Source organism: Camelus bactrianus, chromosome 14 (genome assembly GCF_048773025.1).
Source record: "Camelus bactrianus isolate YW-2024 breed Bactrian camel chromosome 14, ASM4877302v1, whole genome shotgun sequence".
NCBI classification, from domain to species: Eukaryota; Metazoa; Chordata; class Mammalia; order Artiodactyla; family Camelidae; genus Camelus; species Camelus bactrianus.
The window spans coordinates 7,899,108-7,923,714 of NC_133552.1; the positions used below are offsets into that span (position 1 = coordinate 7,899,108).

Below are 24,607 nucleotides of genomic sequence, written 5' to 3' on the forward strand. Positions count from 1 at the left end.
CTACACAGCAGCCAGTGACCTTTTAAAAATCATAAACCAAACTTACTACCACCACACTTGAATAATAATCGTTAATGAACCATCACAATTCTAAGTGCTTTCCATACATTGAACTTATTTAATCCTTATAAAGATGTAAAGATAAGGTGCTACTGTTAACCCTATTTTACAGCTGAGGAAACAGAGGCACAGAGAGTTAGATTATGTGTCCAAGGTCACACAACTAAGAAGCATACAGTTAGAACAATCTGACTGAATCCATGCTCTTAACTGCTGTGCTTTATCACCTAGTGGCTTTTCTCTTACTCAGGACAAAATCCAGACTCCTCACTACGCAATATTTGTGGGGTTAATCCATACTGCTGCTTGAAACAGTAGTTTGTTCAGTCGCGAGCATTCCAGTGGGTGTGGTTGCTGGTTGTGGCTTTAGTTTACATGTCCCTAATGAGGTGGTGTTGAGCACCTTTTCATGTGCTTATTGAACAATGATGCTCTTGCAAAATGTCTGTTCGAATTCCCACCCCCCACGGTGGGAAGGGAGGTGGTTTCTTGTTTATTATCAGTTGATAGGATTATTGTACTTATTTGGATATAATTCTTTTTTCATATACATATTTTAATACTTACCCTCAGTGTTTTTTCCTTTTGTTAACTTTTGATGAACAGACTTTACTTTTGAGGAAGTCCAATTTATCAGTTTTTCCTTTTATGATTAGTGCGTTCTGTGTTCTAAGAAATCCTGTCCTACCTCAAGATCAAGAGGCTGTGTTTTGTTCTACAGGCTTTATAGTTTCAGCTTTTACATTTGGATCCACATGAATTTTTATGCAAGGTGTAAGGTTGGATTTACTTTTTTTTCCACGTATTTTCACAGTTGTTGAGGGAGAGTTTGTTGAAAAAGGCTTTCCTTTTGCCATAAAATTGCCTTGGTACATCTGTGGGAAATCAATTGGCCATGGGCTTTTAAAATTCTCCATTCTTCTCCTTTGACATATTTGTCACTGTGTCACACTATATTGATTATTATAGCTTTATAATAAGTCTTGAAATCAGGTAGTGTGAATGTTTCAACTTTGTTCTTCCATTTGCAAGTTACTTTAATGTTCTAGGTCCTTTGAATTATCATACACACTTTAGAAACAACTTGTCAATTTCTACAAAAATTGCGTTGGGATTTTGGATAGGATGGTGTTGAATATAGAGGTCAACTTGGGGAGAATGGATAAGTTAACAATATTGAGTCTTACCATCCCTAAAAATGATTATCTCTCTCCATTTATTTAGGTCTTTAATTTCTCCTACACTGTTTTGTGTAGCAGTCTTGCACATCTTTTGTTATATTACTCCTAAGTTTTTATGGTTTTGGTGCTGTTGGAAGTGGTATTGTATTTAAAATTTGTTTTCCAAATATTTGGTGTTCATATATTAAAATACAATTGAGTTTTGTATCTTGACAGTGTATTCTATTAACTTGCTAAATTCACTTACTAGTTCTAGTAGGTTTTTTTAGGAGTCCTTAGGATTTCTATATAGATAATCATGTTTTCTATAAATAACAGAGGTATTTATTTTTCATTTTTCAGTTTCCATTTCTCTGTTGTTATTCTGTATTTGTTTGCTCTATATCTATCTTTACCTTGAAACCCTTGAACATATTTTTAGTAACTATCCTAAAATCCTTCTGGGTCATTTTGGCTTTAGCTGCTGTTTGTTTTGAATACCTTTTTTTTTTCTTTATTAAGATTTTCATTTTCTTGCTTTTTCAATGTGTAGCAATTTATAAAACCCTGGATATAAACCCTAGACCATATAAATGACACATGGTAGGGAATCTAGCTTATGCTGTATTCCTTTAAAGGGTGTGGTATTTTGTTCTGCCAGGCAGTTAAATTACCAGAGGCTTCTCTTGGACCTGCCAGACTGGATTTAGTTTTTGTTAGAGCTGGTCTGTTTCAGTTCTGTTCTTACTCCCCAGGAGTGGCCTTTTGGGTCTCAGCTGAACGCCTGAAGGCCCAGCTGTGCTCCTCCGCTGTGGCTTTCCTGAACTGCCGTGTCCCCAGTCCTGGACAGCCTTCATATTCTGCTCTCAGACCTTTGGCAGCCGCTCTTTGTTAAGCATTCCGAAATCTTATCTTATGCATATTTAGCCAACAACCTTCGAAAATCCCCATGCAGAGTTCTGGGCCCTTCCCCTGTGCAGTTTTCTTCTCTTCAAGACTTAGCCCTGCTTCAGCAGGCATCACTGGCCTCTGCCTTCTCAGCGCAGAGAGGCTGCTGTGCATTGCTTGGGCTGCGTTTCCCTCGCCGAGGTCAGGGGCGTGGTGCAGGGCAGACGGCGGGGGTGGCTGTGGAGCTCACCTCCGATGTTCCCCTTCATTCACTTTTTTAAAATACTTCGTTTGTGGGGACCTTCGTGTTGGGCTCTGTGAAGGATACAGGTAGGTGAGTAACAAGGAGCTTACATTTAGCCAGAGAGGAGATGTCTATATGTGCTGTGGAATTCAGAGTATTTTACTTGACTTCCAAAATTTGGTGATACTAGTGCATTGGTAGAAAGAAATATGAAGTCCCTTTATTTCTAGATTTCTCAGACCCTAGATTTCAAAACATAGACTGCGGCTAGGAAGGAAGTAATCACATACCAGAAGGAAGTGAGAAGGATGTCTTATGCCCCAGATTGGATCATTAGTGCATTTTGAGGCAATGCAATTTTATTCTCAGAGGCCTACCATGCCAAATCCTTTCTAATTTATTTATTGATTTTTGATGGTGGGTACCTGAAAGTTCTCTGTCTCTCGAGGTGTCAGAAATGAAATACAACCAGTGTATCTTGTGAGAGAGTTTTTCTGCTCTGGCTCAGAAAAGTGTTGGCTTCCGTCCCAGACTCTTTGATCTGATTCGTACTGCCAGCCTTCCTCCCTCCATACCTGCCTACTGAATACTTACTCTGCACCAGACACTTTGTTAGAATCGGAGAATAGAGAGAGAAACGACCTAGTCAGTGCCTTCAAAAGACCTGCAATTTAGACACTTAAATGAATTCAACATAATATGGTTCAGGTCTTCAGTAGAGGCCAGCTGTGGAGACATATGGAATGGATATTTAAGGGTGGGGAGGGGGAGGAGGTCAGAGAAGACTGCCTGGAGGTGGTGATGTCTGGGCTGAATTTTGAAAGAGGGTGAGGCTGGAGGGACTGGGAGTAGCTAAAAGATGAGAGGCCTGCACCTGTTAAAGGAAGCCTCGGGGAGTTCAGGATTTCATGTAGCGTTCATTGTGTCTAGGACCTGGGGATTTAGGCAGAGACTGTTGGGCAGGTTGGAGGGCACTTAGGCAGGGGTTAATCAGATCACAGCTTTCAAATAACCAGCCTGAACGGTTCAAGCAGGGCCTGCCATCCAGCTCCCTTGAGTGATTTTCCTTTTTTGGTTTTAAGTTTTTTCCTTACCTCTAAAGCAACACATGTGTAAGACATAAAAAAATACAGGTAAGCAAAATGAAGACAATTACACTGCCCACAAAACCTCTTTTAACAAGGTACAAATCCTTCCAGATCTTAATATACATATTTTTCCTTAAAAGAAAAGTTCTATTAAACTCTGCTTATTGCTTTGTAACCTGCTTTTTTTGTTTAGTTAGCGTTTTAGAAACATTTTTTACATGTTAATAGACATTCTTTTGTTTTATTTATAATGTTTGAATAGTAGTATATTTTTAGTCACACCATAATGTATTAAAACATGCATGTATGGGCGTAAATGTAATTGAATATCGGATATTTCAATTGTTTTTCAATATTTTGCTATTAGAAATCGTATTCAGATGAACATTCTTGCCCATACCTTTAATTATTTCCTTGAGTCCTTGTCAATAGCTTTATTAAATCTCAGTCTTAAGATAACAAGCTTGTAAGATTAACGTGCTGGAATAATTCGAAAACAATGCAAAACCATACATAACCATCTCCTTATTGATCATCCTAAGTGGCTGCAACGTTCGAGATGGCAGCTTTTGTACACCCAGCCTCATAGTGTTTGATTACTCAAATCCACCATCAGAAAATGGAACGAACTCTTGAGGGGGTGACGGAGCAGAGTTCAGTTCAGGGTAACAGACGGTGGAGGCCCTGTGTGCCAGGGAGGGGCTGAGGGACTCCTCCAGGAGTGCAGTAGGGATGGAGGCACCGTCATCTGCAGTAAGTGATGTAAGAGAAGTGATGTAAGAGGGCTCAGTGTGGCAGGTGGGGGTGGTGGTGACAAAACTTACTGGAGAAGGTGCCGCACTTGGAATGACCATCAAGTTGGGCTGCTGTGGAGAGCGGTCAAACAACAGATTCAGTGAGGGGTTTTGGAGTAGGGTGAGTGTTTAAGCCAAATGTTATGTAAGATGCTTTTTATATTAGTCAGGGTTCTCCAGAGAAACAGAACCAGCGGGATATACAGAGATATCTAGAAAGAGATTTATTATGAGGGATTGGCTCATGTGCTTATGGAGACTGAGAAATCCCACGATCTGTTGTGTGCAAGATGGAGGTTCAGGTAATCTGGTGCAGTTCTAGAGCAAACCTGAAATCCTGAGGGCCAGGGGAGGCCATGGTGTAAGTCCTGATCTGAGTCCAAAGGCCTGAGGACCAGGAGTGCTGACATCCAAAGGCAGGAGAAGATGGATGTCCCAGCTCAGTCAGAGAGCAAAGTCACCCTTCCCTCCCCTTTTCACTCTGTTTAGGCCCATGGGATTGGATGATGCCCACCCACAGTGGTGAGAGCAATCTTCTTTACTCAGTTTACCAATTCAAATGCTAATCTCTGCCAGAAGCACCCTTAACATTTGTTAAGTGGAGCACAGGGTGCCCGTGGTGAGCCTTGGTTCAATAACTGACTACAAGAGAAATTGAAATAGAGAAGCTTGTCACTCACGGGTCCTGGAGGATGTACATGGCACATCTTGAAGGACCACACAGGGAGGTCAAGGCGGAGCACAGATGGACAGAGACAGGACCCGGGACGCTTACCTTTAATAGGGCCCGTGTGTGAGTGCTCTGGTGTTTCTGGGCCAGGTCCAGACTGATCACTTCAAACCAAAAGAGGGTTTTCCTGGTAAGCCCCACAGGGGTCTTATCTTAGGGGTGCATAAGGCATATAGATGCTAAGAAGCAGGAGTGACCTGTTGATCACAAAAGGCTGTAGAGGAAGTCAGATCAGTCACTTACACTGCTTGTGACTGCAGGCTGCCCTCCAGGGGACGTGCTTCATGAGGGGACGACTGTCAGTTCAAGGGCCCTGCCAGACACATAGGACACAAGAGACGGATGCCAAGGCAGAACACGATGGAGTAGCTTAGGTAAACGCTTGACAAACGGTTTACCAGCCATCTGGAGTGGGGTCCCTTAGCCCAGTTGAGCTGACGCATAAAATGAATCTACATACTTTCCACTGCTACAAACTTATACTATACTCCCCCAAAATAACTGACTGCTCGAAAACTGCTTTCACTTGCGTCATATCATTTAATCCTTGCAATGTCCCTGCAGGAGAATAGATGCCATCCCCTTTTGTACAAAGAATTACCTGAGCCCTACATGGGCAATAGATAGAGGATTTGGGATCCAAACTTAAGATTCTTCTAATCCAAACTCCAAGTTGGATCACTACATCACATCACTGCTATGGGCTGAATTCCTTAGCAAGTGGTGTCTCCTTTACCTGCTGTGTTTTCCTTTTTGGTCTTCTGATCCTTTAGGGAGAGAAGGAATGAGCTTCATGGAGACCCTACCATGTGGAAACTCTGTTAGGTGTTTCACAAAATGTATCTTGTTTGATTCTCCTTACAGCCCTGTGAGAGACGCAGGAAAGTTAGTCTTACCTGCCCAGGTTAAGTAATGTGGTCCAAGACACACAAACAAAGTGATAGAGCAGGAATTTTATCTAACATCAAACACCACGTGTGCACTTCCTTATAGCCAAGGTCATTTGTTCCTTGCCAGATCTCCTCTGAGCCATGTCCAAGTCCTCAAAGTTTGAAGACTGGTCTGTGATTGCAGACGGTTCTACTGGATGACTCTGACCTCAGCTACATGCAAAACTGACCCAGGTCAGGAAGTTCTTGGTTGCTCCCACTCTCTTGCCTGGCACCCTGACTCTCCCCATCATGGTACTTGTTCTGTAGGGATATGTCTGTTAGGTTAGGACCTGACTCTCTGTAGACCTCACGTGGGCTGAATTGGGAAAGTCCCCTGGTCTGATGTCCTGAGTACTAGTCTGGGCTGCTCCCTTTCTTTTCTGCTTAACTGTTCACTGAAGAGATTTCTTGTTGATGGGGAAGGGAGAGATAGGGTGGTGGAGGTGAGGGACACAGAGACGGGGGAGACATCACAAAGCCAGCAGCATAGCACAATTAAGCCCCAATTTCTTGAATCATATGGGCAAATGCCACTGTTCTTCTGATCAGTATTTTATTCTCCATTTCCTTCTTAGCATATATATAGATGCTTCAGGTCATGAAAAAAATACATTCAGTGCAATGAAACCTAGTAGTCGTTTACTAAGAAACTAAAAATGAAAGACATGCACTACTTTATTCTATTGAAATGTTTGGCCGAACGTGTAAGAATGATGATGAGGCCATTCTTGGACACTTGCACTGAAATGAACCAAGGGAAGAATATTAAGGAAAAAGAAAGAGGATGTTTGGCATACAGAGTGCAAGAGCTTTTTCAGGCCCAGGGAGTGGAATGAAAATTGGCATGATCACTGGGAGAATATGAGTCAAACAGAGAAGTAGAATTCAGTTTTCAAAGACGATATATTAGGAGAGCAAAAGGCCGATAAACAGCTCTTGTATTTGGAGAAAAACAGGGAGAGTAAATCAAGGAATTTAAAAGTAAAGAGAAACGTAATTCAACTAAGGGAGGAAAAAACCCAACTATTTTTTGTAAATAGAAAAGAAACAAATGAAAATAAGACATCAGAAGTCAGTAAGATTTTATAGGAGTCTAAAGTTGATTTTATGGAAGCAAAGCCTATTTCACTGCTGTAGGAAACTCCCAGCTGAGTGCTAACTGTGGACATCTGATCTCCTCGAAGCTGCATTTAAGCTTTTTGCTCTTGGCTTCTATCTTGCACCCTGTGTCCGGCGGGAAGCCAGCAGTGTCCCAGAGTTCTGAAGGGTGGGCCAAGTTTAGATATTGGAGTTGGTTCTTTAATTTATTGCACTGTAGAGAAGAACAAAAATTGTGAGAGCATGTGCTAGAATTTTAGTTATGAGAGATAAATACAAAATATTCAGTTGACTCCAACAACTGGAATCAACTTGAAAACTCCCAGTCTCTTAGGATAAAAAAATATAATCCTACTTAGAAATTCCTGGTGTAATCACAGATGAGGGATTGGTTCTTTCCATGAAGCTTATTAATTAAAAAAGTACATAATCCAAAGTCAATTAAGTAGTAAGATGCTATAACAAATACTTATTTCATGAACTTTTCAAAGTATGAATAATAACGACACATTAAACATGAGAAATTCACATTTTTCCACTGGCTGCTGGAAAACAATGGAAATAACTCCAGTCATGGTAGCAGCTCACTGTGGGCTGACTTACCTCAGGAATTATTTATTGGTTCCAGGTGACTTGTACACCGTGGGGTTAGTCATTCGTTCAGGCTTGATGAGAAACAGACACAACAAAAACTGGGGATTCAAATATGCGCTGTATTTCTCCTCACAATCAGAGAGAAATTCACTGTGGTTTTTCTCCTTATAGGCTCACGCTAAAATCTGGCATCTCTACAATACTTCTTTCCGCCCCACTCAGGGAGGCCAGGTGTCCATTGCCTTAAGCTCCCACTGGATCAGTCCTCGAAGAATGACCGATCACAGCATCAAAGAATGTCAAAAATCGCTTGACTTTGTCCTAGGCTGGTTTGCCAAACCCATATTTATTGATGGGGACTATCCTGAGAGCATGAAGAATAACCTTTCCTCTCTTCTGCCTGAATTTACTGAATCTGAGAAAAAGTCCATCAAGGGAACAGCTGACTTTTTTGCTCTTTCCTTTGGACCAACCTTGAGTTTTCAACTGCTGGACCCTCACATGAAGTTCCACCAATTGGAATCTCCCAGCCTGCGACAACTCCTTTCCTGGATTGACCTTGAATATAACCATCCTCAAATATTTATTGTGGAAAATGGCTGGTTTGTTTCAGGGACCACCAAGAGAGATGACGCCAAATCTATGTATTACCTCAAAAAATTCATAATGGAAACATTAAAAGGTAGGATTGCGTATAAAATTTCAATTTCCTGCCAAAATCCACTGGAAAAACAATCTTTAAGATGATCTGTAATAAACCATGTGTATTTATAGTTTTTAATCGGAATGTAGAAATTCACTTTGGCAATAGTAGGAAGGCATTTATGTACCAACCTTTCTCATTTGGGGCCTTGAGGAACTTAAATTAATTTTAAAAACTCATTTTGTAAATGAGAAACTGGGCTATAATGTTTAAAATTACTTGCATAGTTACTACTCTAGGTTTTTAGATTGTATTAAAGATTAAGTAAATCCCAAGATATCTAGATCCCTGTACAAGTTTTGGGGTTCTTATTGCTTGTACTGAGTAAAACACTTTAAAACAAAGGAACATCCACATAAGAAAAGAGTAAGTCGTTCATTCCTTTAAAGACAATTCATTTGTTGCATCAGGCACAAGGCTGGGTACTTAGGATAGAAGGTAGAACAAGACATCCTGGCCTGAAGAGAACACACTATAAATAAGGGAAGTCCAAATAAAAACATAATTGGAGACAAGCCTATTTGTGAAGACATTTATTTATAGAGCTCTCTAGGTTTGATATGAGCGTTTTGTCAGTGAGGATGTTCAGTGGATTACCCCAAAGTAAGCATTATACATAACTTATTTCCTAGAGTAGTAAAACCCTCAAATGCTCTTGAGCCGTGAGGCCAGTGTAGGGTCACGTTGCTCCTGTCCTCTTTCCTTTGCAGCCATCAGGCTGGACGGCGTGGACGTCATCGGGTACACGGCGTGGTCCCTCATGGATGGCTTCGAGTGGCACAGAGGCTACAGCATCCGACGTGGACTCTTCTACGTCGACTTCCTCAGCCAGGACAAGAAGCTGTTGCCGAAGTCTTCAGCCTTGTTCTACCAAAAGCTGATAGAGAAAAATGGCTTCCCTCCTTTACCTGAAAACCAACCCCTAGAAGGGACATTTCCCTGTGACTTTGCTTGGGGAATTGTTGACAACTACATTCAAGTAAGTCAGCTGACAAAACCAATCAGCAGTCTCACCAAGCCCTCTCACTAGTAAGTAGAGCTTCCTTATTAGGTGTCATGGCATATGGTCCATTCTTCAGGCCAAACACGCTGCCTTAATGAGCACATTAAGGGCGCGGTTTGGAACGCTGCCCCCTTCTCTCCAAAAATCTTCCTAGCTTCCTCTTGCACTTTATTTTAAATCAGCTCCAAAAGGGAACAAATTAAAAATATATGAATCTTTAAGTTCTCATAAGATTTTAGTAAAAAGATAAAACATTCTCTTTTAATACAGTGGTTTTTCAATACTTTTTAAAGCTGCTGAGTTCTTCCATGAACAAGATACAGGACAGACTCCAGGTCATCTGAGGCCTCAGTGGAGCTGCCGAGGCTGAGGCAGGGGCATTAGGCAGAGCCCTCCTGGGGCATGATGCTGTGAAGCCCTGAGCTTTCAGAAATACCTCCAGCGTGAAAACTTTGCTCAGTGATTCATTGATCAGAATGCCCTTTCTAGCAATGGTCATTGAAATGGTAAGGAAGTTCTTAAAAACGGTCAACCAATTTTTATTGGGCACCTGCTCTGTATTGATATTAGAGACAGATTAATCTCTGTCTAATATTAGTCCTCAATATTATCTTTAATTTTCTTAGTTTCAAAGGAATTTATTTTCTGAAGTTTGAATACTTTAGCGAGCACTTCCTGGATGCTTAGTGTGTACAAAGCCCTGTGTTAATTGCTGGGGGTGCTCAGTTGAGAGTGCACACTGACATGAGGCAGATATGACCCCTGCTTTCAAAGGAGTCTCTTGAGGGAAAATGATGGATACACAAAAGAAGTAACAGAGTGAACAGAGCATGGTGTAACTGAACAGAGTGGCAGTGGGAACAGAATCTGAGTGTGAAAATAGAGACCAAATTCGGTATCCATTGAAGAGCACTGGGGTTTAGCATGTTGGGTACTTCTAGCCAATCCATTACTTCTCTAGGGGAGGAAAAATAACTTTTCCTCTTACCCTGCTGAGTTCTTAGCTGAGACCCCTGTCATGAAAGATAGATTAACATGAGAAAAACAAACAGAAGTCTATTAATATGTGTACCTCATATGTACATGGGAGATACTCTGAGAAAAATGAGTAAGTCCCTGAGGTGGCTTAGCATTCAGGCTTAAATGCCATCTTAATAGGGAAAGGGGAAGGGAAAGTCAGTGCTTTTTAGGAAAGGTGAATGATTTTTAGGAAAGATGAATGCGCCCTTAGAAGAACAGATGGGAGCTATGATGGTTTGTGACAAAGTTTGCCTGAGTGTGATATTGGCTTCCAATCTCCTCTCCTCTGACGAGGGTCGATCTTCCCCGGTTGATGAAACTCCCATGAAGGGATTTATGACAACCCTTCTGAGTTCCTTTTGGAGGCTCTGTCTATCTTTGGAGGCAGACAAGGGGAGTTCAGAGGAAGCCTTTCCCTTGCATTTGCTGTTTTTTCAAGTGCCTGCAGCTCAAAATAATCAGTATGCTGGAGGGGCAGATTTTGAGGTGGCACGCCCTGAACTCCTGCAGTCATATTTTGGGGCAGTGCATTATGTGACCCTTTAGTTCAAAAGAAGTATTTGGAAGAATGCTTGGATCTGAGGAAAGACCTTATAGTTGAAATGGGTTGCTGCTTTTTGGTAAATATCAAATTGAAATCTTTGATTTATAAGGAAATAAATCAACACCATCCTTCATACTTCTTTTGCTGAGTTGCATTATTTTTACACCTTTTTCAGACCTCCAGCTAGCTTTAGGGACAGTCTGGACTTCCGTCCCTTCCTTACATTTAAAAGACAGTGAGGAATGCTGTGCTCCCAAGAATGTCTGAGCCCAATAACACGGTTTCCTAGCTCCGCTCTGCTCAGTTTGGGATTTTCCTTGCTGCTCCATCTCCCATTCTTCCTCAAACCACTGCTATTTGGAACCTCCCCATCCTAATTTTTCTCCTGCAAGTGGGATCCACAGTGGAGTTCGAGCAGGATCTGAAGGAGGGAGGGACGAAGGGGGAAGGCCACCCCGGGGTCCGTGCTTCTTCCTCCCTTCATTTGTGCTGGGGCGGGTGGCTCCCTGGTCCTTGTTCTGCCTCTTGACCCTCTGCCGAGCCCTGCTTCCTGCTGGGCCCTGAGCCCCTAGTCATTGTGGGCTTGTCCTCTGCCTGGATCTCTGATAGCAGCCCAGCCTGGGCGGCTAGTTCCCAGCTTAGTCCTTTGAGAAGAGACACCTCTATCAGCATCTATGTGCAGACAGTGTGAACTCGGGGAGCAGTGGGGACGCTGCGGGGAGCCCTTTCACTCCTGCTCTGTTCCCATCCAGGGGCTGTGTTTGCTTTGGAACTGGTCAGTAGTGAGAAAGTTTTAGGAGTACATCCTATTTCCTTGAGAGAGAAGAGACACTGGTCAGATGCAGCAAGTATGGCAGTGGAGAAGAAGGGGGATGGGAGAGAATCCTTTTTCTGCTCCTTGGAAGCGGTTGTTTAGACTTTGCTCTGGTGTCAGCCATCTCTTCTCTCAGGATGCACTGCCCTTTCCCCTCATCAGCTCAGGGTTGCTGCGTCCCCTCCTCGCAGAGCCTCCGATCCTCTCCTGTGCTCACCTAGCCAGACGCAAACTCACCGTGGACGTGAACTCCCCCAGAAGCTCTCTAGTGGGAAGAGGCTGCAATTGCTGTTTTGTTCTCCCTGCTTTTAACCTTGGGCTTTGCGCTGTTTTGGTAGTGCCCCTCCCAAGCTAACTTCCTAACTGACAAAGTAAAAACAGGTTTTCTGTTAGGGCAGTTCTAAGGAGCATATGTGCATGTGTTAATTTATAAGTAGGTCTCTATACTTTTCATGTGTTAGAATCCTAAGAAGTGAATGTTAACTACTGAAATTTACCTCTTCACTCCTGGCTAGTATTTCAAACCCCCGATACGAATGAGGCATGCATTTCACCTGAAAAACTTTAAAAATAATATCCCATTAATACACCAGCTATTGGCAGTCTGACCTTAGGCTTATTCACATGGATTGTCATTGTCCTTGGACCTAATTTCCTAGGTGAGAGGTTTGTTTTCCCATAACCATGGTAAATACAGGATGTAGAGCCTTTTTTTTTTTTTTTTTTTTTTAACATTGGCCACTGTTAGGGGAAAGTTTCTTCTATAATATACTGAATGCATACATTGTACTCATTTCTTCTGAAGGCTTCAACTTTATTATTTCTTTTTTATTAAGAAATAAGTCAACAAATTAATGGAGGTTATATAGAATTTTGCCTAAACACCTATTTCTAAATGTCCTGTATTTTTAAGAAATAGATTTTTTTTCTCAGAAATTATACTTTAGTCTCTCATACTTGTTTTCAGATGGGCTGAATAAAATCTGTTGTTCTGAAACAATTATGGTAGAAAAGTTAAAAATTTAGTCAACTCAGAGTGCTAGAAAAATAATCCAAAGAAGTCCTTCAAGCTATGAACACTTTCACTTCAAAAGAGCATGCGAATATTTTCTCTTGCAAAGCTGAGGAAACATGATTTGTGGGTGCATCACAGTGGAAAAGTACTGCAGACAGCATTCCCACAGTGTTAGAGGAAACGTGCACATGCGTGATCGACAAGAGACAGGTCTCCAGAAAAAATAACTTCCATCTGACATGCTGTTTTTTATTCCTTTCCTTTATAAACACAGCACTGACCCCTCTGGAGGAGCAGAAGCTCATTTGCAACAGGCCTGAAAAATGCAAGGAAACCTCTGCTAGAGATTCAAAACTGGAGTTTTGACCCCACAGAGGGTCAAACCCAGGGACCATAACAGGATTATGTGTGAGGAGAAAACTGGCTCTGGTGGCAGGTCTCTGGGATGAACTTGCAGTTTCCATTCCTGTCATGGTTTGCACGTGGAGAGGAGTTTGTGACTTTCATTTTGCAATCTGCCCACTTTTCCAAAACGCCTAGTTTCATTTTGGAGGCTTATAGCTCCGAGATCTTGAGAACCATTATTGTCATGATCATCACAGGAAAATAATTCAGAGATTTTTAAAAAGCTATGTTGAAACGTCCCATTATGAGTGGATGATAATATTGTTTCCACATTCTCTATCACTTTCTGATATCAGTCAGCCTGAATTTGCTGAACTCTGTGACTGATGCTCTTGCCAATAAAAGGCAAGAGTTACCCTTATTTCGCATTTCCTTTACCTAGAGCAAACTTCAATTTAGAACATGGTTTTAAAAAGCACAATTTAGGGGAAGGGTGTAGCTCAGTGATAGGGTGCCTGCTTAGCATGTATGAGGTCCTGGGTTAAATCCCCAGCACCGCCATTAAAAAAATAAATAAGCCTAATTACCCCTCCCCCAAAAGAAGCACAATTTGATTTTAAATACCATCTCATTTTCTGACTCTCAGGTTTTAAGCTTTATCATTTTTTGGTCTAGTTTTTTTTTATTTGAAAATCTCATAACATTAGTGATTTCTTATGTTAAACGGAAAACATCCAAGATACTTCGCTTGCTTAACACAGACCAGAGGTATGTGAAGATCATTAACGTTTGTCATCTGAAGTGAACCCAAAAATTCAGATTTTTTTTTAATGTTAAAGTAAGAGTTCCAGCGTTAGAGAGGACTATGGGTAAAACAAATGTGCATCAAAGTGGAATGTTTTCTTCCCCAGAAACTTACTATTTATGAAAAATAGTTTAAAAATTCAGCTAGAAAGGTTTCTACTTTTGCTCATCTTGCTGGCTGGCTTTGTTGACAGACCCGCATAGAACGACTTTTCTAGGACTATCCATGGTAGGCTAACAGTTACTTTCCTCCTGCCAGGTGGACACCACTCTGTCTCAGTTTACCGACCCCAGCGTCTACCTGTGGGACGTCCACCGCAGTAAAAGGCTTATAAAGGTGGACGGGGTTGTGGCCAAGAAGAGGAAATCCTATTGCGTTGACTTCGCGGCCATCCGGCCCCAGATCGCCCTACTCCAGGAAATGCACGTTTCGCATTTCCACTTCTCCCTGGACTGGGCGCAGATCCTGCCCTTGGGGAACCAGTCCCAGGTCAACCGCACGGTCCTGCGCTACTACCGCTGCGTGGCCAGCGAGCTGGTGCGCGCCAACATCACGCCGGTGGTGGCCCTGTGGCGGCCCGCCGCCCCGCACCAGGGCCTGCCGCCCCCGCTGGCCCGGCACGGCGGCTGGGAGAACCCCCGCACCGCGCTGGCGTTCGCGGAGTACGCCAGCCTGTGCTTCGCAGACCTGGGCCAGCACGTCAGGTTCTGGATCACCATGAACGAGCCGTCCACGCGGAACATGACGTACAGCGCGGGGCACAACCTCCTGAAGGCCCACGCGCTGGCCTGGCGCGCCTACGACGAGAGGTTCAGGCGCGCTCAGAACGGCAGAATAGCCATCGCCTTGCAGGCGGATTGGATAGAACCAGCCTGCCCGTCCTCCCTGAAGGACCAAGAGGTGGCCGAGCGAGTTCTGGAGTTTGACATCGGCTGGCTGGCCGAGCCCATTTTCGGTTCCGGGGACTATCCCCGTGTGATGAGGGACTGGCTGAACCAGAGAAACAGTTTCCTCCTGCCTTATTTCACTGACGAGGAAAAAAAGCTAATCCGGGGTTCCTCTGACTTTTTGGCTTTAAGCCATTACACCACCATCCTTGTAGACTGGGAAAAAGAAGATCCGGTAAAATACAACGATTACCTGGCAGTGCAAGAAATGACCGACATCACCTGGCTCAACTCCCCCGGTCAGGTGGCCGTGGTGCCCTGGGGGTTACGCAAGGTGCTGAACTGGCTGAGGTCCAAGTACGGAGACCTCCCCATGTATATCATATCCAACGGCATTGACGACGATCCGCACGCAGCCCAAGACAAGTTGAGGATGTATTACATGCAGAATTACGTAAACGAGGCGCTGAAAGGTAAGGCGCCCCCGGAACAGCGGCCTCTTGAAGGCTGACCCCTTGAGGGCACGACATCTGATAGAAACTCTCCAACATACACACACACTGGTGCCCTCAGAGCAAGTGCTGACCATTTCTAGCCACAGGGACAAAGTACAAGCGCTACCTAGTACTTTCCCCAGGGATAAAGGCGTTTGGTTAAAAGTGGAAGACAGACAATCCCTAGCAGCTGCTCTGGGTGGAGAAAGGCCAGACTATGTCCTAGGTCTCAGATGACTTCACGGCAGTCTTGCTTGCTTCAGGTGCTTAAAGATTTAACCCACGTGCATCGGAGTAGGTTTAATTATGTAACACCTACTATGCTAAACGTAGCTCAATCTTTGTCTTGGTATTTGTCTCTTTGTTTTCAGATAAAAGAAGCCTTTTCTGATTAAGTCTAATTTAATCTGAAGTTTTATTAAATGGTATTGAAAGTCTCTCTGATGAAGCAGAGCTATATAAAAGTGAAGTGTTGTGCACAAAATGTTTTAACTTTTCTCCTGTCCTTTTGTTTTTCTAGCCTACATATTGGATGGTATCAATCTTTGTGGATACTTTGCTTATTCGTTTAATGATCGCACAGCTCCGAAGTTTGGCCTCTATCGTTACGCTGCAAATCAGTTTGTGCCCAAACCATCCATGAAACATTACAGGAAAATTATTGACAACAATGGCTTCCCAGGTCCTGAAAGTCTGGGAAGATTTTGTCCAGAAGAATTCACCCTGTGTAATGAGTGCAGCTTTTTTCACGCCCGAAAGTCTTTACTAGCTTTCATAGCTTTTCTACTTTTCGCTTTTGTTATTTCTCTTTCTCTTATTTTTTACTACTCTAAGAAAGGCAGAAGAAGTTACAAATAGTCCTGAAATTTTTCCTATTCAATTGTGCACATGCATCAGCTGTTAACTATTTGTACTTCTCGGTGTTGTGAAACTGTAGATTTTATATATTTGACTTTCAGAAAACATTTTTGTGGCTTATGACAGAGGTTTTGAAATGAGTATAGGTGATTGAAAAATACTGAATAATGTGGATAGTGCCTGGATTTGTTCTTTTGCGGGGCGGGGATGGATATGATAAAAAAAAAAAACTGACAGGGGCCATCATTTCTGTAACACATTCTATAAAAAAGTACGAGAAATGGGAACCATTCTTTAACATTTTTACAGAAATTGAATGGCAAGGTTAGGAATATTTTTATCTGTGCCCAGTCCTAAATGTAATCTTTATCTTGTCATAATTGCAAGTGTTGGAATCAAAAGTTAAGTCTCAAGTAACCATCTCTCAAATGCCATAATATGCCTAATGGTCTCTGTTGAACCAAATTTCTCTTAAAAAAGAAGATGGCAGAATAGAGAACAGATGACAAAGGGCCGTAGGCTGGAATGCTCCTTTGAAAAGCAGTGTTTCTGTCAAATGCTGCTAATATTAATTTTACATATCTGGTTAATGATATGCTTAGCAGATCAAATTAAAGAACTCTATATTTTAGATAAATATACAGTATATTTCTTTATATTTTGAAGTGCTCTCTAAACCCCAGGTTCTTCAGGGCTTTGTGTCACTAGGGTCTTGTCGAGGGCCTGCACATAATCTTCACTAAATGTGTACAGAAAAATAAGCATGAATCATGCAATGTTGCGCCCTTGAGGAAGCATAAATCGACTGTGAAGTGCGTTGTACTGCAGTGGCTGGAGGAGGCAGAAAGGAGGGAAAAGTACTTGTTATGAGCAACATTATGATTAATTTGACTATAAACTCTTTTATTTGGAGCAGACCTTGGAATGAATAAGGTGACCTTTCCTGAGAGAGTAAGAATGAAATAATAACTCATTTCAAGAGGAATGACTCCACTTTCTGTTCTTTAGAATGTGCCACAATTTCTTTGAATTGAGTTTTAAAAATACTTAATAGGGTCAAAAGCTTTTGGGCTGATAACACTGGAAAACTCATTTCTGTGATTGCTGAGGTCTATTTTATATTTTTGCTGCTACTTCTGTGGAACTAGCTTTGAACGAGTTTTGTTTTGAACTTTTACACTGAAACATGCTACTTATTTTTACAAAGGGCTAATTAGGTCTTATCCTTTATGCCCCTTAAATAAGTCTTGCTGGTTTTCTGATAGGGAAGTCTATTACACTGGAGTTGAGGATGAGCCTAATGTTTGTTTTATAGATAAGCCAACATTGTATCAGGCAAGATAAAAATACTGTACTATATTATGTATCAGAGGTGGCATGATTTTTTTTTTCCACGAAAGATAGGCTTTTAGTGGTACTCTCTCAAAAACTGCAAACTAGAGAATAATAGTTTATTTTATGTATATATGTTTTCTGATTATAATAGTAGTATATATTCATTGTAAAAATTTAAAAACACAGAAGGTATATGTAGAGAAAAAAATTACCTGTAATTTCAACACCTTGAGGTAGCCATTATTAACTTAGCCTATGTAATTTATTTTACATAATAAGTGAGTGAGATCATATTATAAATAATGTCTTTATTAATTTTCATTGTGTACCTTTCCTTTGTCATTAATCTTCAAAGGCATGAATTTTAATAGTTGTAGAATAATTCAACTATTTATCACAACTTATTTAACCATTGCTATTTGTCGGACTACCTTCTTTTTGTTAATTACTGTTAAATAATGAACAGTGGATGTTGTTTAAAAATGATTTTCTTACTACAATATTTAATTTCCTTTAGTGTAGAAGTAATTCTGTCCCTTGATAAAGTATTGTATGTAATAAATCTACCTGCAACTTTGTCTTCTTTCATAATCAAATGACTGGATACATTTCTTAATTTTGTTTTTCTTTTGAGTTGATTAAACCACATAGACTGTGATCTGAGTGGTGAAGAAAGGGGTCTGACAGCAGGAGGAGTAACTTTGAGGGAGGGTGCCCCAGGCTAAGTCCCTACGGTTGAGCTGAGAGGGAATTTCAGACACTGAAACAGACAAGAGACGCCAAAGAACCCAAGAGAATTGACACCTCTGAACCATTCAGCGAAGTTATCTGGTGAGCATCATGCTAACTTTGAGTTGCCACAGTCCTTTGGAAGAGAGAGGGTGCCTCTCGGGTCCCTCCGGGAACTCTGCTGGGAAGCGGGCGGCGGGAGGGGCTATAAAGGTGGGACTTTATGGGTCCCCTTTTCTTTACCCGCTTCCAGGGCGTTCTGTTCTTCCATTGACACTTTACTCTCATGAATTCAGGGTTTTTCACCGCTTTACACATATTTTTTTAAAATACAGAGACCGTTCCCCTGGAACTCCTACGTCTCAGTCCATTGTGGGGCCAGCTCTACAGGGGCATTAAGTGGTAAGCTGTGGTTCCCAGGCCTCTGGGTTAATTCTGCCATATTTGCATTTGCTCTACATTCAGGGTTCCTTGAATCAGGGGTGGTGAGGTGGGAGGGGAAGGGATGGAAGTGCGGGGTTGGGGTGGGGGCTGGGTGGCCAAACACTTATGCCCGTTCATTTTGCCTTAGTTTGGAAGGATGGTTTTTTGGATTCATTCAGGGACAGTCTTCGTTTTATTTTTTGACTTCCACAGAGAGTAATTAGAATCTACTAATGCCTTGGAAACATTTCTTTATATTATTTATTACAGTGCCCTCCAACAGAGATACAATGTAAGTCATGTATATTAAATTTTCTAGTAGTCACATTAAAAAAATTAAAAGGCACAGAAAATAAAGCTTAATACTATATTTTATTTTCCCTAACATATCCAAAATATTATAATTTCAACATGATCAATATAAAAATGATCGTGATTTTTACATACTACTTTTGGGCACTGAGCCTTAGAAATCTGGTGTGTGTTTTACCCTTACTTATAACACATCTTGTGCTCAGTTTGGACTAGCTACACTGTATGTACCCACGTGTGGGTAACGGCTTCTGTATTGGACAGTGCAGGTCTATAAAGAAAGGCTTGTTCTGCTAAGTAAATTAACTGCATACTTGAGATATCCAAAATATTTAAATTAGAAGAATAAACAGTTTTTCAAGAATCTTCTAAGCTCTATAAATCCATAGAAATAACTGGCATGTAAATTTACTATTAAACCAAAACTACTGATTAAAACAAATGTTTCAAGGACTCACGTGAACAGAAGAATTCTACAATTCTGAATATCGTAATTCAGGTGCTGGAATTAAATTACTTTTCTTTTTACATAGCCTATAACTCATTCTTTGCTCTTTCTGAATTAATAGAGCAATTATTGTATCGTTCCATCTATAACATGTCCATTTAATATTTAATATTGAACAATGCAGCTCAGAACTTCTGCCTGGGGAGGAAAATGTTAGTTTGGGTGACATGCATCAATATTGACGGGAGGGCCCTGGTTCTAGAGAGGAAAACAGACGCCGTGTCTGCTTTGTTTTGAGTGTTTAACCCAGTGTCTGATATAAAAAATTGTTTAATAAATGTTAATTAGTTCAATAAATGTGGGAATGGATAATGGAATAAATGAATGAACAGGCTTAGCTCACTGACACCACCTTTGTCCAGAGACTGATTTAGTAGGGATGGACCATTAAGAATCAGAAACTGCTGTGTATTAGGTGCCAGACAGCTCAGTTCTGTGTATTCAGAGGAAGGAATGATAACGTACAGATAATAACCTTTGATAACCTTTCTAGGTTGCAAGGCAGGAAACTGCTGTTCTATCATCACCTCTCTCGATTAATCACTAAGAGGATTACAACTCTTTTCTTCATTATTCACACTGTCCCTCAACTAGTCAGTGATTTTTTTGTTTGCAAGACTTGTTATTGGGTCAAGTTCTTTATCTGCAAATAAAAACAGGAAACTCATCTAGAAAGAATCCCTTTACATCATCTCCAAATATAATTTCCTAAAACATGTAGCTTTTTGCTCAGACCCAGTACCTTTTTCCATTTTTATAACTATTAAATATTGTTGGAGTTTTGTTTGTCATAGTACATTTTCTGAACAATTTTTGTCTCATACATTTCTGGTAAACCCCCACTGTTTGATATTAAGGAGAAAAATGTCAAGAAAACCCACAAGGAAACTTGAGTAAAGAGTGGAAATGTCACTAATGACTGTAACAGGATGCCTAAAATATGATGAATTCCTGTTTCATTACATTATTGCTACAGACCGGCAAAGACTTGGTGACTGATATTCAGCCCCTTTTTTGATCCGATAGGTTAGAGAAGAAAAAAATTTCAATCTACATATTACTGGAGTCAGAAAGGCATAGAGAAAAGAGTCAGCAAGACCCAAGTTCAAAATGTTGCTGAGCCTCAATTTCCTCATCTATGAAATGGGAGTAACGTCCATCATAGTGCAGTGCTGAACATAGTAAGTATTCAGTAAATAAAGCACCTACCCTAGATGTATTTTTTCCTAGACTAAGTCCGCTTACTCTTAATGCACATATGATATCTTGTTAATCAGATTTTTAGAGCTCAGTAACATAAAATCAGGGACTATTTTAGTCAAATGATTTACCCAGAACCCCATTAGTTATTTTATTTGTGGTTTTGAATATACATCTTCATAGTCTGTCCTAAACAACAACAACAAATCAATCCCCACATTTACTTAATAATACTAGATTATTTTCAAGGATTCAAATTTCACAAATGTTGGATAGATAGAATCCTGAAGATAGTTTGGCAGAAGATGTTTCTATATCAGTATGTTGCACCATCTGCTCTTTTGAAATCATCTAATGACAGACAAAACACTGAAATTTGTATATTTGTTATTTAGTTGGTAAATAATTAAAGGCCTATTAACTAAATTTTTATGTGATCCAAAAATCTTTGGTAGAGTTTCTGATTTTGGTATAATCTTTCAATATGCTTATTTTATGGTAAAGCCAATTAATTTTAAATGAGTTTTTTATTTGATATAAATTATTTGTAACTGAAACATTGTCCCGTAATAAATTGCTAGAATAAGCTGACCTTTTTCCTTTTTTAAGTCTCAATTGATTGGTTTGTAAAATTCGTTTTCCTTTCGATATTGTAGCAGTTGTCTAATTATGGCCTTAAGCATAAATGTGTTGCATTTCAGCCTATTTTGATCTCCTAGTGAATCAAAGCTTTTGCTAATTTAGTTCCAAGTTATTAAATTGCAAGTTCCATGGTGTTTCAGGGCCATGCTGTTGCATTTAAGACATGAAGGTTTTATAACTTTTTTCCGTCTTTAAATTATGAGTATTATGAGTCTCTGGTAAGTAGCCCAAAGGCTTCAAAATAAAACATTTCAATCGACAGGGGCAGTAGTAGTAAGCCTTGGAGCAGTGAAATGGAGATATAATTAGAGCTAATGATTGCCAGGTCAGGTGAAAAGATTCCATTAGTAAAAAAACAACAAGATGAAAAAGGAACCAGATTTCCTTCCAAATTGGTACCATTCTGAAATGTCCTTATTTTATTGGTGCCTGTCGTGAAGCTAACAACCCAGCAAAACAAACACAGTTGGGGTTACTGGTCCATCAAACTGACAAGATTAGAGCTGCAAGCTTCCGGCAGTGCGAGGACTTGGCTGCAGCGGTTCACCAGGAGGGAAGGGAAGCTGAGGTGAGGGAAGTCAGGAAGCACAGGAAGGCCTTGGAGCACCCATGGGTGGTGGAGCAGGGCTCAGGACTGGGGGGCCCTGAGGTGTGATTTCAAAATGCAGATAACCAGGCCTTTTCTTCCCGTCCACACCCTCCGAGGTGCCCTTGGGGAGATGGCTGCAACACTTAAGGTTTGGCAGGGGGCTCTCCTGAGAGATTCTGATGGGTGCTCATTGACAAGTGTGGGGTTACGCAGATGTGGTCAAGGACAGATTCAGTGGATGCAAGAAGGTGTGGAAGATGGAAGGACAAAGAGATTGGGCCAGGAACTGGAATGTCAGAATTCAAGATGAAGCATTTTCAGTTTGTATCAGGAGGGCTGGGTGAAGAAGCAAAGCCATCGGAGGTGATGAAGCCTGGAGAGTGTTAGTCCAGGGTCCGGGGAAGGGCATTACACGGAGGCTGGACAGGCTAAGGATGACTTCAGCATTTATGAGGGTGGGCCCAGTGGAGAAGGGGAGGGATGCAAAACATGGGTGAGAAGTATGAGTCATGAAGGTGTGTCCAGAAATCAGAACATCCCCGAGATGAGGAACAGAAACAGGTGAATGGAAATGGCTCCGAGGAGCAAGGATTGTGCCAGCTACTGAGCGGAAACAGAGGCTTCAGTTGTGGAAGGGAAGAGTTCTCATAGATGATCTCAAACCAAACTGGGCTTTTCTGACGTCTAGTTCTGCTCTCAGATTTGCATTATAACCTGAAGCAAGTCCCCAAGCCTGCGGAGTCTTTTTGTTCTTGTCTGTACAGAGAGGGAGTTAATGAAGGCCAGTAGGTTTCAACCTTGGTTACGTATTAGAATCATGTGGCAGCTTTAAAAATCCCTCAGCTAATTAACTCAGATTCTCTTGGGGTGGGATCCAGGCAGTGGCATTTTTTAAAACTCCCAGGTGATCATAATGGGAAGCTATAACTGAATCAGTAATCTAAATCAGTACCTCTCCAACTTTATTTTAATTTTGTTTTTTTAATAGTAAAGGAGGCTTTATTAAAGACAAATGACTAGGGGTCATGACAGTTGCAATAGTGGACTGAGACTGGGCTCAACTCCAAATACATGAAAAAGCCAGGGTGTCATAGCCATCAAGCAGAGTGAAGGGGGTCATTGGATGCAAAGAGGAGGTACCACTGCTAAGGGGATACTTACTAACTGGCTTAACAGCTGTTGGAAAGGAGGATCCTCTATGATTGAGGGACGGATACTGTTTGTTCTAATGGGGATCCTAAGAGAGAGAGAGAAAAGAACTATTTTTGCTAGAATGGTGGAAAGGGCCAGAACAAAACAGAGTGGTACCATGGTGCCAATTTAAGGCTGTCATAATCAGAATTTTCAGATACAATGTTCCAATAAGAGAGTCTCACTTTAAATGCATAATAATTTTTGAAACAGAAATTCTAGACCTAAATAACTATATTTTTAATTCTTATTTTTTATTGAAGTGTAGTCGATATACAATGTCAATCTGGGCTGGTACTTTCTGTTTTGGAAGATTATTGATTAAATTTTTAAATAGATACAGGTCTTTTCAGGTTGTCTAGTTCTTCTTCTGTGAGTTCTGGCAAATTGTGTCTTTTGAGAAATTAATCTGTTTCGTCTAGATTATCACATTTGTGGGCACAGAGTTCATAGTATTCTTTTATTATCCTTTTAATGTCCTTGAGATATATAGTGCTGTTTCTCCTTTCATTTTTCAGATTAGTAATCTGTGTTCCTCTCTCTTTTTTTCTTTGTTAGCCTGGCTAGATCACCGTCAATTTTATTGATCTTTCAAAGAACCAGCTTTGGGTTTCGTTGATTTTCTGTATTGGTTTCCTGTTTTCACCTTCGTTGATTTCTGCTCTAATTCTTATTTCTTTTTTTCTGCTTACTTTGGATTTACTCTTTTTTTCCCCCTAGTTTCCTGAGGTGGGAACTTCGATTATTGATTTTAAATCTTTCTTCTTTTCTAATACACATTCAATGCTATGAATTTCCTCCTAGGCACTGCTTTTGCTGTAGTCCACAAATTTGGCAAGTTGTGTTTTCAATTTCATTTCATTCAAAGTATTTAAAAATTTCTCTTGAGATTTCTTCTCTGACCCATGTGTTATTTGGAGGTGTGTTCACTTAAGCTCTGTGTATTTTGGTATTTTCCAGTTATCTTTGTGTTTCTGATTTCTAGCTTGATTCTGTTGTGGTCTGAAAGCAGACATTGTATGATTTCTATTCTTTTAAATTTGTTAGGTTTTTTTTTATGGCCTCAATGTGGTCTGCCTGGTGAATGTTCCATGTGAACTTGAGAAGAATGTGTATTCTGCTGTTGTTGAATGAAGTGGTCTATTGATGTCAGTTACATCCAATTGATGGATGGTGCTATTCAGTTCAACTACGTCCTGATTTTCTGCCTGCTGGATCTGGCTGTTTCTGAAAGAAGAGTGCTGAAGTCTCCAACTACGATAGTGGATTCGACTATTTCTCCTTGCTGTTCTAGTAGTTTTTGCCTCACATCTTTTGATACTCTGTTGTGAGGTGATGTTAAGGGTTGTTGTGTCTTCCTGGAGAGTCAACCCCTCCATCATTATGTAATGCCTTTCTTTATCTTTGATAACTTTCCTTTTTTTGAAATATGCTCTACCTGAAATTAATACAGCTCTTCTTGCTTTCTTTTGATTAGTATTAGCATTGTTTATTTTCCTCCATCATTTACTTTTAATCTATATTTATATATTTAAAGTGGGTTTCTTATAGGCAACATATAGATGGGTCTTGTTTTTTGATCCACTCTGACAATCTCTGTCT

At 40.8% G+C, this 24,607-nt stretch overlaps 1 protein-coding gene across 1 annotated transcript in view; it reads left to right on the forward strand.

The window, feature by feature from the left end:
- The window catches only part of KL (klotho), a 40,841-nt gene extending 22,834 nt beyond the window's left edge, over positions 1 to 18,007 (forward strand). The window contains exons 2-5 of the mRNA XM_010951510.3: positions 7,760 to 8,270; positions 9,002 to 9,270; positions 14,096 to 15,197; positions 15,739 to 18,007. Of these exons, the coding sequence (XP_010949812.3) occupies positions 7,760 to 8,270; positions 9,002 to 9,270; positions 14,096 to 15,197; positions 15,739 to 16,076 (2,220 nt within the window). The 3' untranslated portion in view covers positions 16,077 to 18,007. The remainder of the gene's footprint in view (positions 1 to 7,759; positions 8,271 to 9,001; positions 9,271 to 14,095; positions 15,198 to 15,738) is intronic.
- The last annotated feature ends 6,600 nt before the right edge of the window (positions 18,008 to 24,607 follow it).